Genomic DNA, 17,502 nt, shown 5'->3' with positions numbered 1-17,502 from the left:
AGATTGGCAAAACAGTCACTAGGTCAAATAGTATCACAGAAGGAGTCACAAAACCTAGCATGCTCAACTTCTTGGTCAACAAAAATACAATGAAAACTAACAACAACCAAGAAAGTAACAGCGAGAATATATAGCAACTAAGCCCCTCCAACCACAAAAATGCCACAATTTTACAAAATAACATATAAAAAATAAAAATAAAAATCTTCCAACCCGGTTGGTCACCGTGGAAGAATACGACCAAAACCCTCCAATGAAGTCATCAATAGAGAAAAAAAATACCATAGATAAATATAAACTAAGGAATATGGGCATCACTGGAGGAGGCCTTCACCCAATCTGGGGTTCCGGTAGATTAAATAACTACATAATATTAAGTAAACATAACTATATAATATTAACTAAACATACTAATTATATTAAGTAAGTGATAAAAACTATATTAAAAATTATGTAATATTTAAATCCTCTAATTAAAAAAAAAAAAAAACTAACACATAGATAGATTTTAAGTTATGTAAATTTACCAGAAATAAAAAGGCTTTATTATTTATTATTATTATTATACATATATATATATATATATAAATATAAAAGATTAGGCTGCATGGATGACATTTTTGCCTTTCCATTTGGAAAAATAAAATTACTACTCAAAATTCGGGTTCGACGTCGACGTCAACGTCAAAAATTTTAGTTTTCAATTAATTTTGAAGTCAAAAGTGAGTCAAAGCAGTAAACTTAACAATAACCTCACTTTTATGTAACATTTAAAAATAATTGTATAAATCGACATTTCTACATTTTGAAAAACGTTAGGAACGGAACAAAATGTCCGTATACCTATCGAGAATGTTAAAAACTGCGATACGCGGTAGGGTCGCTTGTGTTTTGCCTACCGGTGCGATTTCTCCCAAACAGCAATTTATATCAATAAAAAGCGTATATATACCAGTTTTAAATCAATTATCGCGTAGGTTTCGCTCTAGTGATGCTATACAGCCGACTGCGGCTTTAGAAAATGCCAGTATTCCTTTGAAAAAGAAGATAGTGCATAAAAAATCTATCGCCGAGAATTTGAGTCAGAAAGAAGGACATTTTTTAACTCTCGCGTATGCGACTGCCAATTCCTACGACCTCAAAGCTCTGAAGGAGGCATTGGTAGAGCAGAAGCTGTACGAACCCGGAAAGTAAGGGTTTGTTTGTATTTTTAAATCAAATATATGATGCAATAGTGTGTAAATGTCTTTGAAATAAACTTGTGACATAATAACAGAAAGATAAGACGTTTTTAAAAATAGTACATATTATATCCTCATCCTAATTATATCCTTAATATAATTTTTTTAATTATGCAATTTCAGTTCTCAGTCACAGATTAAAAATCCTCTTCTACCACCTGCTTTCATTTTGAATGCATATGTTCATCCTGATGTCAGCACAGCTCACAGACATGAGGAAGCATGCAATATTAACTATCAATATATAAAAAAAAAAGATCATTATAGGAACACAGACATTACCATATCTGATGGGCTGTGAGCTATCAAAGCAGTGGAATGAAAAAAAAATTGATGTCTTGTAGCTAGTGTATTTGTCGAAGAACACACTTCAGGAACTTAATTATCTATGTTTTGGAAGACATCTTGAAATTTTAGCTGCTACTATACATATATTGTAAAAAAAGAATAAGCTTATAATGACATAACATTTGCAGGAAATTGCTTAATTTATTTAATAACTTTTATTCTATTAATTTGTAATAGTAAAATTTTAACCTAATTCAACTTTTTCAGCTTAAAAACAGTAGAAATAGGTAATGTGGTCGTAGCCAATGCGGTTTACAATATTGGCTCTGAACAGAGAGAGATATTTTTCTTCAAGGAAGGAGCCGTAGTGTTCTGGAACTGTTCCGAGCTGGAAGCCAGTAATGTCCTTGAGTTTGTTAAGCCGTGAGTCCATTTGTTTTTATTATCATAATACATATTAGGGTTTAACTTAAGATTGATTGATAAGAAAACTATTGTAGATAATTACTAAATATACAGGGTGTCTCAGGTGGTAATAGCAACCTGGCATGGAGGGAAAGATTCTCTGATGAGCCAGTAAAAATCAGTGTTTTATACGCAGTGATACTCCGGAGCCGAATTTTCGACATCTAAAATTTAAATTTTTTGTAAGTTTTAGTGTGTTTTGGCCTCGCTAGAAGCTAAACTAGTTGTTGCCTAGTCAAATCAGAAACAAATGTTTTAAAAAAAAGTAACTATAATCAATAAATGTACTCTAAGCTTTATTAAAAGATGATCAATAGAATTTATCAATAGATATGATAATTTGTTTGTGAATTCCTTCGACCACAAGACCACAAGATATAATTATAAAATCTTGTGAAGACTATAAAACATAAATAAATTTAAAACATATATTGTAAATATATTTTTGTCTTATAATAAAAAAAATGTTCCAGTATTTATTAATTCTTTTCAGCTATGAACTTGAGAGCTATCCACGGGAAGTCATTGAGAAGGAAAGAGAAATAATGACATATATCTACCAACCTAATTCGTAAGTACACATTTTCTTGCTTCTATCCATACTATTACTATATTTGAGTCGTCTATTATCAAAGGCGGCAATCTGTACATTTGGACAAAAAAAATTTATTGATATGTCAATACAGATTTATTTGAATATAATCGTCTCCTTCAAAGAATACGGTTCAAAACCTGCATTAAATAAAGGTTAATAGTTAACCTGTTATTTATCTAAGATGTCGTTCCGAAGAGTTTTGTGACTGCCAATGGAATACAAAGTCAATAATTCGTTTTTCTGATTTACCAATCATTGTCCAAAAGTCAGATTGCCGCCTTTGATAATAGTCGACTCATTTACTATATTACTTTATCTCGAATAGTCCTACATAAAAGCCCTTGACAGCATATATCTATCTTTTATTTGTAAGCTGTTATCACCAAAATAGTGAATATAAGAAGAGGAAAGATTCGATTTTTGTTTGTAACATTCTGTTTCTATTGTGTTTGTATTTGTCAAGACCAGATTTGTATAAAAGAATATTCAATAAGGTCAATAATACATTACAGTTCCTGAAGTAAAGCGAGGGCAGATCGCTAGTAACCCATATAAAAGATTTTAAACATTATTTAGTGACCCATATAAAAGAGTTATATAGTAAACATAATTTATTTATATATTAATTTAGTTTAAAATTAATCACATATTGATAAAATATTATTAAAAAAATAACAGTATAAAAAAACAGTAATATTATACTTATAAAATGTTAATGTTTAGTACAACATATAATTGAGGCCTATAAAATCAAAGGCAGCTAAATCAAAGTCTGTCAAATATTCAGGTAAACTACGAAAATCGGCCCTAAACACGTCATTACGGATCCTCCCGATCCATCGAAGTACTAGCTCTTGCTAGGGCCAGTGTTAGCAACACTCCCGGTTTGAGAAGCTGAAATAACTTCGGATAGCTACGATATTCTTTATTTTAAAGCAGATTGATAAAGAATGAGAATATTACTAAAAATCTGAATTTTAAATGATAAATGATAAAACTTCGTTTATTAGTACTTAGTACAGAGTAAACTTAGTAAGAGTTACGGTAGGCAGCGGCTTGGCTCTGCCCCTGGCATTACTGAAGTCCATGGGCGATGGTAACCACTCACCATCAGGTGGGCCGTATGCCCGTCTGCCTACAAAGGCAATAAAAAATAAAAATAAAGTAAAAATAAAATTTTTGAACTGAATTTGTTAGAGATTTAACTGCATTTGTTATAACATGAAAATACTAAAGCGTGTCCAACTACCTAAAAAAGATAGCGCCATTGTTAATCTATTTTACTACATTAAGGCGTTTAGCTGCCTTTGATTTTATAGGCCTCAATTATAATTAATAATAGTACATAAATAAATAAGTTAATAGTAGTAGAGAAGAAAAATAATTTTAAATTCATTTTTCTAAATGTACAAGGTTTCTAAAGTTTCTAAATATCTAAGAAATATTTAGCTTGCCTGCTATTTATCAGCCTTTGTTTTTCACAGAAAAAAATGTCACCTCCAAGAGTCGTGCTTCATAATGGTGCCAGAGAGAGATAATTCCTTAGAAAGGTTTGCTTTCAGGTGAGGTTCTTTAAGAACAATATCAATAATAATTAAAGCTGCCGTGGCCTAAAGGATAAGACGGCCGGCACATTCATATCGAGCGATGCAACTGTGCCGGTGTTGATTACTTGGTGACCACTAAATATCAGGTGAACTGTGAGCTCTTCCACCCACCTTAGTTGAAGCGCAATAATAACAAATGCCCCTACACAATATACAGAGAACTGTTTTCCGCAATCATTGACTTGTTAAATGCTCTCGTAATAAGTCCATAATAGTCGCCCTGGGTGGTCCAGGGATGGTGGCTAGTCATGCTGCTGAGACACGGGTCCGCGATCGTTTCTCGATCAGAGCATCTCATCTATACCCCCGGAATTTTGTCTCGCGTGTTATTTTTTATTGCTTAGGTGGGTGGACGAGCTCACGGCCCACCTGGTGTTAAGCGGTTACCGGAGCCCATAGACATCTACAACGTAAATGCCGCCACCTACCTTGAGATACAAGTTCTAAGGTCTCAAGTGAGTCGTCTATTATCAAAGGTGGCAATCTGTGCATTTGGACAAAACATTTTTATTGATATGTCAATACAGATTTATTTGAATATAATCGTCTCCTTCAAAGAATACGGTTCAAAACCTGCATTCTTCTTTTTTCTCCATCGCTCCCTCATTGCTGAGGATCGTGACTCCGTTTTAGCTTGTCTACTTAATAAAACCTGCATTAAATAAAGGTTAATAGTTAACCTGTTATTTATCTAAGATGTCGTTCCGAAGAGTTTTGTGACTGCCGATGGAATACAAAGTCAATAATTCGTTTTTCTGATTTACCAATCATTGTCCAAAAGTCAGATTGCCGCCTTTGATAATAGTCGACTCAAGTATAGTTACAACGGCTGCCCCACCCTTCAAACCGAAACGCATTACTGCTTCATGGCAGAAATAGGCAGGGTGGTGGTACCCACCCGTGCGGACTCACAAGAGGTCCTACCACCGGTGAAATGTGCAGCGGGTTGGTTGTTGCAGCCACGCTATGGCGCAGTCTGCCCGGCTGGGCGCGTGGGAGGCGCGGCTGGAGTGGCTGGCGGCCGCCGTGCGCTACCACACCGCCTCCATGGAGCGGGAGGGCGCCGCGCACGTCGACAAGAAGGAGGTACTGTGCTCAGTTTTTTTTTTTTTTTAAGGAATTATATGACATGGTAACTAAGACCTTTAGGTTAAGTCTTATTTTAATGTCTTATTTTAATTCATACTCAGACTTCGTAGTACCTCAATTGATAAGTAGAAGACCTAAACTTTTGTATAAAATAAATTTAAAACAAACAAAAGGAATCCGTCCGACGGGGGGCACATCAAAGGATAAACAAAATTGTTATTTTTATTTAATTCCGAGCATTTTCATTATATCTACCTTTTAAATCTTCTCTGGATTTCCACAAATAATTCAAGACCAAAATTAGCCAAATCGGTCCAGCCGTTCTCGAGTTTTAGCGAGACTAACGAACAGCAATTAATTTTTATATATATCGATTTCAATTCCTATGAAACAAGATAATATTGAGTGAAATGAAATGAAGATGATTAATTTGAAACATTAATCAAGAAATGAAATGAAATGATATGGGATGAAATTCATTCTCAGTAAAATGGTGATCATTTACTGAGATTTTTTCAGTGGACTTTTTGGAGGATCCCGAGAAGTGACGTCCAGCGGCTTTGTTTAATTTTTCCACATTTATGCACTTTCACAGATATTAAACAGTTAATAAACCACCGTTATTACACGTTTAATCCTGAAGAAACACTAAATAAACAAATTTTGTCTGTCCCGCCAAAAAGTCTTGTGTTGGGATCATGAGCTATAATGTTGCCATGTCAGGGTATTTTAATAATTCGAAATATGGGCGTCGATTCCCTGACATAGACCTATTATTTTATTGTTTTTCTTCACCTTATCCCACTAGGTGGGGTCGGCACAGCTAATTTTTCTTTTTCATTCTCTTCTATCAGCCGTCAGCTCAACACTCCATCCATGTCTTCTTCAATCGACCTTGCACTACCATTTCCTTACATCTCCTAGTCACATGCATCTTCTCTCTACACATCACATGTCCATACCACGCTAATCATGACATGGATAGTCCATGTCATTATGTCATGGTTCACGATAGGTTAATGTCTCAAAAATGTTCCAATTCAACAAATTATTGCGACTATTTGATTTCACTACAGAGGCCCATATCGGTTTGCTCGGCTGGTCATTAGTGGATACTGGAGCCTGACAACATCACGCCATCCAAACCGAAGGCGTGCACGTTGTGCGCGCGCCCGTAATGTCTCTACCGACACTCTGCAGGTCGTCCGTAAGCTCGGCGAGCTGTTCTCCCTCCGGCATCGCCTGAACGTGGAATCCGACATGCTGGACACTCCGGATTTCTACTGGGAAGAGGAACAACTGGAGCGACTGTACTCCAACACCTTGGCCTACTTCACCATACCGAGGAGGACGAGGGTGAGTACCAGTGGCGCCACCAGCAGGCGCCACCATCCGGGTACAGCACGAGGATATCTGCTGCACCCAAATCAAACCCGCAAAATTACAATTTGCGTAATTACTGATGGTAGGACCTCTTGTGAGTCCGCTCGGGTGGGTACCACCACCCTGCCTATTTCTGCCGTGAATCAGTAATGCTTTTCGGTTTGAAGGGTGGGGCATCCGTTGTAACAACTGCTACATTGGGTTATTCAAGAAAAGAACATATTCTTACCTGAAGGGTAGGCAACGCACTGGCGTAAACGCTGGTGACCGTGGGCGGCGGTGATTCACTTACCATCAGGTGACCCGTCTTGCTCGTTTGCCTCTCGTTGTTATAAAAAAAAAAAAAAAAAACTATACTGAGACCTTAGAACTTAATCTCAAGGTGGGTGGTGCATTTACGTTGTGGATGTCTATGGGCTCCAGTAACCACTTATCACCAGGTGGGCTGTGAGTGTCACGTGGGTGTCGGCGCTCACGTTACGATGGCCCTATCTGCTCGGCTAATTCTTTTGTTCATTCTACTCAGGTTCTAAATGAGAGATTGAGTCACTGCGTGGAACTCCTAGAGCTGTTGTCGTCGTGGGCAGCCGACCGGCACCACATCCGCCTGGAGTGGATGATCATAGTCCTCATTCTGGCCGAAGTCTGCTTTGAACTGCTGCACATCTTCGAGCGGTACGTTGACAGGGTGGGGGCCGGTGGGGAGGACATCGCGTAGAGTAACTGCTTTGTACAAAGCTCTGATGGGGTTGCCAGCAAATGATACCTATGTTTATTGTCCTTGGAATTATTTTTGTTAGATACATAGGAACTAGTAGAAACACACAAAACGAAATGTAAAATTAAAATATATGCTGAATTATAAAAAAAATGATAAAACTGAACTGAAAAAAAAACCAAATAATTTTTGATGCTGACAAGACAATCTGTCTTTAGTAGCAAATAGAAAATGAGTTGAGAGAAAGTGTTGTTGTCTCTCTCTTGTAAATGTGATATTCGAAGAAGGACAGAGACAGATATAGATTCAACGTTGCGAACTTTAATAGTTTTGTCAGAATTTTTGCTATGTACTATTAAAGTATGTATTGCTAATTTGTATTACTTTATGTTTGCGTAGCTGTCAAGTAAAGTTCGAAATATGTTGTATTTCGTTGTATGTATGCTTAATATTGTATTTTTGTTATTAGTTCTTATTATTTACAGTAACGATGGCTATGTCGTTCAATTGTAGAGCAACGCACACGCACACACACACGCACACGCACACACACGCACTCAAACGCACACCCACCCACCCACACACACGCACATACACACACACACACACACACACACACACACACACACACACACACACACATGCACACACGCACATGCACACACGCACACATGCACACACGCACACACGTACACACCCACCCACACACACGCACACACACACACGCACACACGCACACACCCACACACACACACACACGCACACACACACACACGCACACACGCTCACGCACACACACACAATAATTGTTTGGAAAGTTCCTGTTAGTGAATGGGTTAAGCGCATTTATTTTAATTTAATGGGATTGCATGTTTTATGTCTGCATTTTTTTAGTACATATTTTTATTATATACTCATAGAAAAGGTTATATTATAATAATAATAATAATAATAGATTAAGTATAACTGAATTACAAGTGCCTTTATGTATTCATAACTTTACCACCGACATCCAAATATATAAACACGGGACACATAAATTTAGCAAATAATTATTTATTCATTATGTGCAAATACTAAGGATGAGTTATATTTTTATGTTATCTGATATTTTGCTTCTAGTAACAAGTTGCTAATAGTTTTTCTTTTATTTTCGATTCTGGATATTTTATTTTGTTATTACTATTTTACTTTTAGTGGCTTATTAGTTCTGTATTTAGATATTACATATGTATATATATTCTATATACACATAAATATATTTTCGACGGATATTAGGTACTTTTAATTAATAAACGTTGTTTTTATTTTCACTTTTTTTTTCATTTTTGTTTAAAATACAATAATTATCAGTATCATTTAAGGGCACCAAATAAACTTGACAGCTTTGTCAGAACGAATTTGAAAATTAATTAAAAAGCTTGCGTGTCAGTATTGACGCGCGACTGGCGTTAAACTTTCTGCTATTTTTTTATATATTCATGATTTTAATATATAATGTATTGTGAATGAAATATAATAATTGTTAGAAACCTCCAACCAATCCTCGTGGTCTCATTCACGTTGATAACGCTAGCTATTCCTGCTAGAAATCGTGTCTTTCAAACTGATAGAGGTCGGTGGCTTCCTTAACGACTTTTTAGGGGATTAGATTTAGGAGATAGACGGTACGTCACAGTACTGATCTCTGGATGCGTACTGTGGATGAAAGTAGCAGCTCCGGGGAGGTAGACGAGGTATATATCCCGGGGGTGGGGAAAAGGTATGTCGGGCTTTCGATACGCCAGTCTCCGTAGACCCTGAGGATACGTATAATTATACGTGCAGTGTGGAGTTATTGCTTACTAAGATGTTCGGCCATATTACACCAAGCCGTATTTCGGGCGCCGAAAAGATAAAGATAAAATATAAGTTAAGAAAAAACTTAAAGCTAATAACATGATTTTACTGGTGGTAGGACCTCTTGTGAGTCCGCGCGGGTAGGTACCACCACCCTGCCTATTTCTGCCGTGAAGCAGTAATGCGTTTCGGTTTGAAGGGCGGGGCAGCCGTTGTAACTATACTGAGACCTTTGAACTTATATCTCAAGGTGGGTGGCGCATTTACGTTGTAGATGTCCATGGCCTCCAGTAACCACTTAACACCAGGTGGGCTGTGAGCTCGTCCACCCATCCAAGCAATAAATAAAAAAACATGACATTTTGCATATAATACAAAAAACCTTGCTTAAAATCGTTGTCTTGATATAGGCGAGAGCATGATTTGTTGTAACAGTACTTATTTATTTATTTTCGCGTATACAATATGTTCCTTTGACCCGTAATTAATCGGCCATTATACACGATCGCTATTGTCTCGGACACTTCGTCTTTTCGCCTTAAAAGTGTACAATTTCCAAAAATATTCGAAATTGAGTCAACATGCGGAATCATTTGGTATCACCAGTATTTTACTCATAAATACTGCCAAAAGAGCGTAGTTTAGTTAAAGTATTTTTTTTTATAGTTTACCTATGTTTTGACGATTATTAACAGAATTAATACATAATTTTATCTTACTTGAAAAGACAGATAATGTAACTATATACCTAGTAAAAAACAAAAAAACAAAAAATGTTGCAAAGATGGTTAACATTAAAAAGACCACATGCTAAACCTTTGAAACAGTCTCCTGTAAAATTTGTTAGTTTTGAGATTACGTGGTCTCGCAGTAGTCGAAATTCGACTATCATTAATTGAACTTATAAGTTTCAACATTATTATGGTCCTATTGTTACAGATTTCGCCAAGACTACACTATAGACAAATACTCGTAATATTAAATATAAACAATACTAACCTATTCTCAATTTGACTACAGATTTTAAGCAATAACAAAAGTTTGACAATAAACAAAGAGTATATGTGTGTATGTCAAATACATGGTAGTGTGTGTAATGTTTTCTTTATTGATTTATAATGTATCTTGTGTATTATTTTAAAAAATATTAGCATTGTGCACTTCTTCTCTATATTCTCTATAAGTGTAGAAAACTTCATACTCCTCCGTCCGCGCAATTTTCGTAAAAAGGTGTACAAAGTTTTTGCTTCACGTATTAATATATAGATACAGTTTTAATGCGAGAAGACGACTTGTTATGTTTGAAACCGAACTTTCACTGATTGTGGCGACACTAGGCTGTTCCTCAGCCTTGGCGATTGTAGCCTAGTACAAGTAATTCCCGTCTACTTAATCATAATGGTCCACAGGAACAGCTTTCGCTTGGACCGGCGCCGGCCGAGCCCTGAGCGGCGCCCGCTGTTCAGCTCGGACCTGGAGGAGAGCATCGTGCAGGAGATCTCCATCATCGACACGTAGACACGGGCACTGCGGACGGGTGCTCACGAGATGGATCCGGTTTGAAGAATAGGATCCTTAATCCGATGCGATCGAAACTTCATGTTAATATCAAGTTTACGATATCAATGGGTCGTGAACTGGACTGACTGAGGTTCTAAAGTTGTTGAAACTAGGAGATCATGCGTCCTCTTCTAACGTTCGCATTAGAAGGAGATGGCGTACATTGAAACGTTCTACCGTGCTGCGTGTGGCAGAGCCTACAGCTTCCAACTTGATAACCTAACTAAAAGGCCTATAGTCGCCCCTGGACTTCAGCAATGCAGCGCACTCGTGTCGCTTACTGGTGCTGTGGACTTTTTAGGGAATTTCACAGGTGGTCTTTAGTGTTTATATTCCTACTTATGCGGGTTTGTAAAGTGTTCCATGACCGCATGGTTGCGTGTCCGCTGTGAGGTCTATGGACTCCTGTATCGCTCCTGGTTGGGGTGCAGTGCATCATTGACCCTCTACACCAGGAAACCATAGACGCGAATTATTTGAAGATAAAATTAATACCTAATTAGTATTTATTTAGTTAGACATGATAAGTTTTGTAAAATATTATAGTAAAGTTATGACAAATACGTATTAAATTGAATTTTATTCGCTTGTATTGAAGGCGAGGCCTTTCCCAAGGATGTGTCAGTTTGTAGTAATTGAGGGTAGGTCACGTGGGGGTGAGCGCTGGTTGGGGACACACCCCTATTCTGCTTGTATAAGCCCTGAAGCAGTGGGTCGCTTTTTCGAAGAGTCTGACGGCTCACAGTACAGCTGCAACAGTGACCTCACGCCTCAAGGCAGCGTGCAAGTTGTGCTGAAGCTCCGGTAATCAGCTATGCCGGGTAGTAATATCAATCTGATGCACAATTGCTCTAGTTTTTTTAATGGCTTAAATGAGTGGACGAGCTCACGGCCCACCTGGTGTTAAGTGGTTACCGAAGCCCATAGACATCTACAACGTAAATGCCGCCACCTTACATGAGATATGAGTTCTTAGATCTCAGTTTTAACAGTACAACGGCTGCCCCATCCTTCAAACCGCAAACGCCTGGTTGTTGCCGGGGAGAAATTAAACATGCCGTTATTACCCTCTATAGGACATAATGATCTGGGAAATTACACAAAAAAGATTAAGATATCATTTAAATTGTGTTTTCAACAAGGAAGGAATGAAATAAATACATACATACTATTTGTTATTATTTATTTTTTATGACTCATCAATGTTGCCAGCCTAAAAAAATGAATTATCTAATACGGAAGCGTTCAGAAATATTAATCTGCAAAAAAACTGGTGTAAAAATCATCACTTTGTTTTACAAAGGTTTAAAAATACGATTCACCTATACAGGTAACTTAAACGGTAGGCAGCGGCTTGGCTCTGCCCCTGGCATTGCTTAAATCCATGGGCGACGGTAACCACTCACCATCAGGGCCGTATGGTCGTCTGCCCACAATGGCAATAAAAAAAAACGCACAGGACAGAGTAACTATTTTATGGTATCTGCTTTGAGGCGGTCACTGGACACTTCGCTACAGGAGCGCATCGTGAGCTTATCTGAATATCTAACCAGCAGATACTCTATAGAAGTAGCTGAGGTCATGCAGCATGTACTCTGTGAATGGGACCGTCCAGTAAAGAGCGTGGACATGGGAACGGATACCCACATCAAAGTTTACTGTTTTCTATCATCTAATGCTATAGCTAAATTCATTTTTATGCTTGGGCGAGTTTTTTAACCGTCTCGATATCGAAAAAGCAATTTTTATTATTATTATTTTTCCTACCTATGCTGATAGCCTTGAGAGGCTATTTCAGCTTCGCTCGAATATGTAGGTGAATTCACGGGGCTCAGACCGGAGTGTTGCTAACACTGGCCCTAGCAAGAGCCGTGCTTCGCAGAATCTACCATCGGATCGGACCCACTGAGAAGATCCGGCGAGAAACTCAGTGGGCTGTGTCTATGGGTTAATTCGCTTAATAATAAGGAAAGTAACCGGTGCTTGTGGTACCTAAAACCACCGTTAATGGAATGGAAAAAGCTAACTCACATTTGTATGCAGTAGTTTCCCTTTCTTTGCTGCTAGGGGCGCTGTTCTAACTCCATACAGTTAACTTTTACTCTATCGAGAAGTTAACTCGCTCTATGCACACAGGGCTATAGCACAAAAGATTCATGCGTCAGGGGAATATGAGTTCGTGTGTCTCATTAAAACGTATTTATTATTCATGAACTGGTTCGCCAATAAAAGCATGAGTACAGCGGGCTCGTGGGTCGTGACGTGGGTACCGTCGTGACGCCGGAACACGCCGGTAGCCTGTCGACTCGATGGTTCCTGCGTTTGATACGTTTATGTTTATGTTTCTTTTTTATTTTTTTTATTGCGTTGATGGGTGAACGAGCTCACAGCCTACCTGGTGTTAAGTGGTTACTGGAGCCCATAGACATTTACAACGTAAATGCACCACCCACCTTGAGACATAAGTTCTAAGGTCTCAGTATAGTTACAACGGCTGTCCCGCCCTTCAAACCGAAACGCATTAATGCTTCACAGCAGAAATAGGCTGGGCGGTGGTACCTACCCGTGCGGACTCACAAGAGGTCCTACCACCAACTAAACGAGGCTATTTCAGCTTCGCCCTAACATATAGAGCTCACGGGGTTCAAACCGGAGTGTTGTTAACACTGGACCTAGCAAGAGTCGTGCTTCGCAGAATCTACCACCGGATCGGAAAGGCGACCCACTGAGAAGATCCGGCGACAAACTCAAAGGACTGTGTCTATGGGCTAATTCGCTCGTCGAGTCCTTCGTCGTAAGCGACAGGTTCGACGAGGACGGTGACCAGGCTTCGTTGTACAATGTTATTCCCACTATGGAAAGCACGGTTTCGGTTTCTCGGTGGATACAGGGAAGATGGTATTATTTACTAGTGTATCTCACAACACTCCCCAGTTCTGCAGCCCTAATTTCTAGAACCTCTCTTGTAAAGAATCTCTCTTGCAAATGCAAAACTGACATTGATTTAAAAAATTCGATACTTCATACGTGCGTTCACAGAAAAGAAATTAAAATGAATTGTTAAAAGCCTATTAAAGTGTGCGCTTGTCTGTGACGTCACACGACCCTTTGCGCATGCGGACCCCGAACCCACGGCTTGCGAGTTCGCACCAGTCAGCTGTCAATCGTGTTCACAGACCTTTGTGTTTAGAAAATCACAGCACAAATCTGTGAACATTTGAGCCTAGTTGAGCCCCACATCAGCGATTGACCGTTAAATGTCGTGATATAATGATTAGTGAGCATTATGATTTTATTAGATGTTGTTAGTTTTAAAATTATCGTGAATTGAAACATATATTAGGTTTGTGTATAGTGAAAAACTATTTTGTGCGAGGTTAGATCTGGTGGAATCACGGTGAGTGTTTTAGGTTTTAAGATACTAACGCTGCTCTAAATATGTGTGCTATAATTTGGATATAGCCTAAGGATACTAAGGTTACATATGTTTCTCGTTATGTTAAGACAAAAATATATTAAAAAAGGTTTGAAACTTTTACAAAAGCGCTAAAGTTTCGATCTCTTTGGGAAATTAGTGAAGATCGTTCTTTTTGCTAATGGGATAGTGAGAATATTTAGAACAATTAGAACTAGCTGTACCCGTCCGCTTCGCTGGGCATTTAAAATTAACATTATTATTTTTCACCCCCACAAAGATTCTCATCATTAATGCCCCCGCAACTGGTGTAGGGAGTCCAACACTCATATAAATATTAACCTATCCATTAATTACATGTATTTTCTACATGGATACCAAGTTTCAAGTCAATCGGATACATGGTTCAGTAGTTATAACCGAACATTCGTAAAAACCACTGTAGATTTATATATTAGTATAGATTTAGAGCGACCTCATTGCTAAATTAAGTAGACAGTAGGAGAAGGAATATGGCAGGAAATTTACCACGTTTCCTGATCAGCATGACGAGTTCTTCTTTAAATGCGCTTTGATGAGTCTTTAGCGGCACGCAGTCAAGTTACAGGTATTGCTGACGTCAATTCACAACTGAAGATATGACTCCTCATCGTCTGGTGCAGTATTTGGCGCTTCTGGCTGCTGGGTCGATTCTCACTTGGGCTAAACATTCGCGCGACTGTATTTCCCATAGGACAGGGAATCTTAGTCTGGGATAAAATTATGACCTTATATGTTTTATTCTGATGTTAGGACACACTTCATAAAATCATAAGTCAAATTATGTTATAATGTGTAGAAATGGGAGGGATCTTGTATTCAAGGCCAAGACGGTAAAAAATATGATAAAATATGGTAAAATATTTTAACGGTGGGTAGCGGCTTGGCTCTGCTCCTGGCATTGCTGAAGTCCATGGGCGACGGTAACCACTTACCACCAGGTGGGCCGTACGCTCGTCTGCCTGCAAGGGCAATAAAAAGTTAATAAATATGAAAATGATTGAAGCTTTTATCTCTGTTTTGTTATGCACTTGGCATGTCTTTTAACTCACTGAGTTTCTCGCCGGATCTATTCAGTGGATCGCGATTCCGATTCGGTGGTAGATTCTGCGAAGTACTGCTCTTGCTAGGGCTAATGTTAGCAAATTCTCTCAGGTTGAGCCCGTGAGCTCACTTATCAGATAGTGTGTAGTTGGAAAAGCTCTTTAGACTATCAGCGAATAGGTAGGAGGAAAAATCATGCGAGGACATGATTAGCAGTCGTAGGACATATTTTGATTAATTACAAACCCTAACTGGTCTATCCTGACGTATTTTATCAATAACTATTCACGGTTTGAACTGTATCCACGTGGCAGAACTTACACTACGATGCATACCGTCGAAGCGGTCCGTGGGCTCGTTGTCCAAAAAAGCGTAGTAAAAAAAAAACCCAAAAATCGCATTCACAGACAGTTAAAAATAGTCAAAATTACAAGAAACGTCCCGACAAACCCTCGACCCCCGCGCGGATATAGTTAAAATGATTAACAATGGGATAAAAGCTACAAAAAGTATTTAGAGTTTACTACCTGCGAACTTGACGTCGGAATGGTTGAGCGGTATTTAATAGAGTGGTTCCGTACTTTAATATAATTCACTTCCGAATGTATTTCTAAGAGCCCTAAAAGACATACATTAAGAAACAAAAGAAGGCAAAGTTAAGCAATTCCGGCGCCTTCATCATCATCATCATCATCATTCCTTCCTATTACCCTCTGCTGGGGTGTAGGGCTCGAATCATTTTTTTCCATTTACATCGGTCTTGGGCAGTCTGTTCTAGCTCCTCCTCCACCTGATATTAAGTGGTTACTGGAGCCCATAGACATCTACATCGTAAATGCGCCACCCACCTTGAGATATAAGTTTTAAAGTCTCAGTATAGTTACAACGGCTGCCCCACCCCTCAAACCGAAACGCATTACTACTTCATGTCATGCCCAAGACCCCTAGCTCCTGCTCCACCGAGCGACGCCAAGTTGTTCTGGGGCGGCATCTCTTCCTCTTGCCAGACACTTTCCGAGTCAGTGCTCTCTTTGATAGGTGGGTATCGGGCTTTCTCAAAATGTGACCAATCCAATGCCACTTCCGCGTAAGGATCTCCTTCTCCATTGGCGCCTTAGTAACAGAAATCGATATAATTACTTCAGTGCGCCGCGTAGGGCACCGGTGACCTACACGGCAATACAATCTGTTAAAGAAGAATTTAGTAGTATTAAATCTAATTGTTTCGCAGGCTAAATCTATTTGTCTCTTTTTAGTGGTGGCACTGTTTTGTTTTATGGCGTTTCAAACCACAATCCTAATGAAGTTTAACGGTAGCGCGAGTCGCTTGCTTAGCTGCGTGCGTCCTTCAACTATTAAAGTCGTACAAAGTTAAATCCCTAATTGGTTTACCAAATTACGCGATTTCGTCGTCTAGAGGACGAAGCTAGCGAGGCCAAATGAGTCAGACAAACAATAATTGATTTGTTTCGTTCCCGAGTCTCTGAGTCATTCTTTTATTACATCCAGGGGAAATTATACATACTGTATGTATTTGGCTGTTCTCCTTCTTCTTCGTCGCTTTCTTCATTGCTGAAGGTCATGTCCCTGAAACTTGACCGTTGCCTGTCTCGTGAGCTGTTTCCATCTCGTCCGGTCCTCAGCTGCTCGAATGGCGGTTGCGACTGGCAACCCAGTTAGAGCGGTTACTTGATCACACCAACGGCTAGGTAATCGGCCGCGGGGTCTTTTTCCTTCTATTTTGTATTTGGCTGTACTCACATCAAATATGTATATATCATATACACATTTACTGGTGGTAGGACCTCTTGTGAGTCCGCACGGGTAGGTATCACCACCCTGCCTATTTCTGCCGTGAAGCAGTTATGCGTTTCGTTTTGATGGGCGGAGCAGCCGTTATACTGTATTGAGACCTTAGAACTCATATCTCAAGTTGAGTGGCTGCATTTACGTTGTAGATATCTATGGGCTCTGGTAAGCACAGGTAACAGCACCGGGAACATCAGGTGGGCTGTGAGCTCGTCCACCTAGCTAAGCAGAAAAAAAAATGGCTGACTTGCAAGTAATGTCGTTATTAACTATGTTACTATTATAAATTCTAGCAAGGGATGGTGGTACTATATATGTAAATCTATGCGTCATGCGACCGCCGATACAGATCTATTTTGATCTTCCCAGAATCTTAGATATATTCAGCGAGGTCTACACGAGAGACTGGT

The 17,502-nt window shown here is 38.9% G+C and overlaps 2 protein-coding genes across 2 annotated transcripts in view; one reads left to right on the top strand and one right to left on the bottom strand.

The window, feature by feature from the left end:
- Positions 1–17,502, bottom strand: part of LOC101740827 (vitellogenic carboxypeptidase) — a 281,799-nt gene that overhangs the window by 81,338 nt on the left and 182,959 nt on the right. The gene's annotated exons all lie outside the window — the stretch shown is intronic.
- On the top strand, positions 652–11,357 carry LOC101741536 (required for meiotic nuclear division protein 1 homolog). The gene is made up of 8 exons (XM_004928949.3): positions 652–1,190; positions 1,797–1,952; positions 2,488–2,565; positions 4,074–4,151; positions 5,156–5,282; positions 6,486–6,641; positions 7,195–7,343; positions 10,635–11,357. The coding sequence occupies exons 1-8, from the start codon at positions 832–834 to the stop codon at positions 10,741–10,743; spliced, it is 1,212 nt and encodes a 403-aa protein (XP_004929006.1). The 5' UTR covers positions 652–831; the 3' UTR covers positions 10,744–11,357.

The sequence above is a fragment of the Bombyx mori genome, chromosome 16 (assembly GCF_030269925.1).
Source record: "Bombyx mori chromosome 16, ASM3026992v2".
Classification (NCBI taxonomy): Eukaryota; Metazoa; Arthropoda; class Insecta; order Lepidoptera; family Bombycidae; genus Bombyx; species Bombyx mori.
This window is presented reverse-complemented; position numbering and strand designations above follow the sequence as displayed.

Excerpts from the sequence above, each read along its gene's own strand:
- LOC101741536 (XM_004928949.3), top strand. The coding sequence starts at position 832 with ATGTCCGTATACCTATCGAGAATGTTAAAAACTGCGATACGCGGTAGG. Across the intron at positions 1,953-2,487 it reads GTCCTTGAGTTTGTTAAGCC|CTATGAACTTGAGAGCTATC; the intron begins GTGAGTCCATTT and ends AATTCTTTTCAG. Across the intron at positions 7,344-10,634 it reads CTGCTGCACATCTTCGAGCG|GAACAGCTTTCGCTTGGACC; the intron begins GTACGTTGACAG and ends AATGGTCCACAG.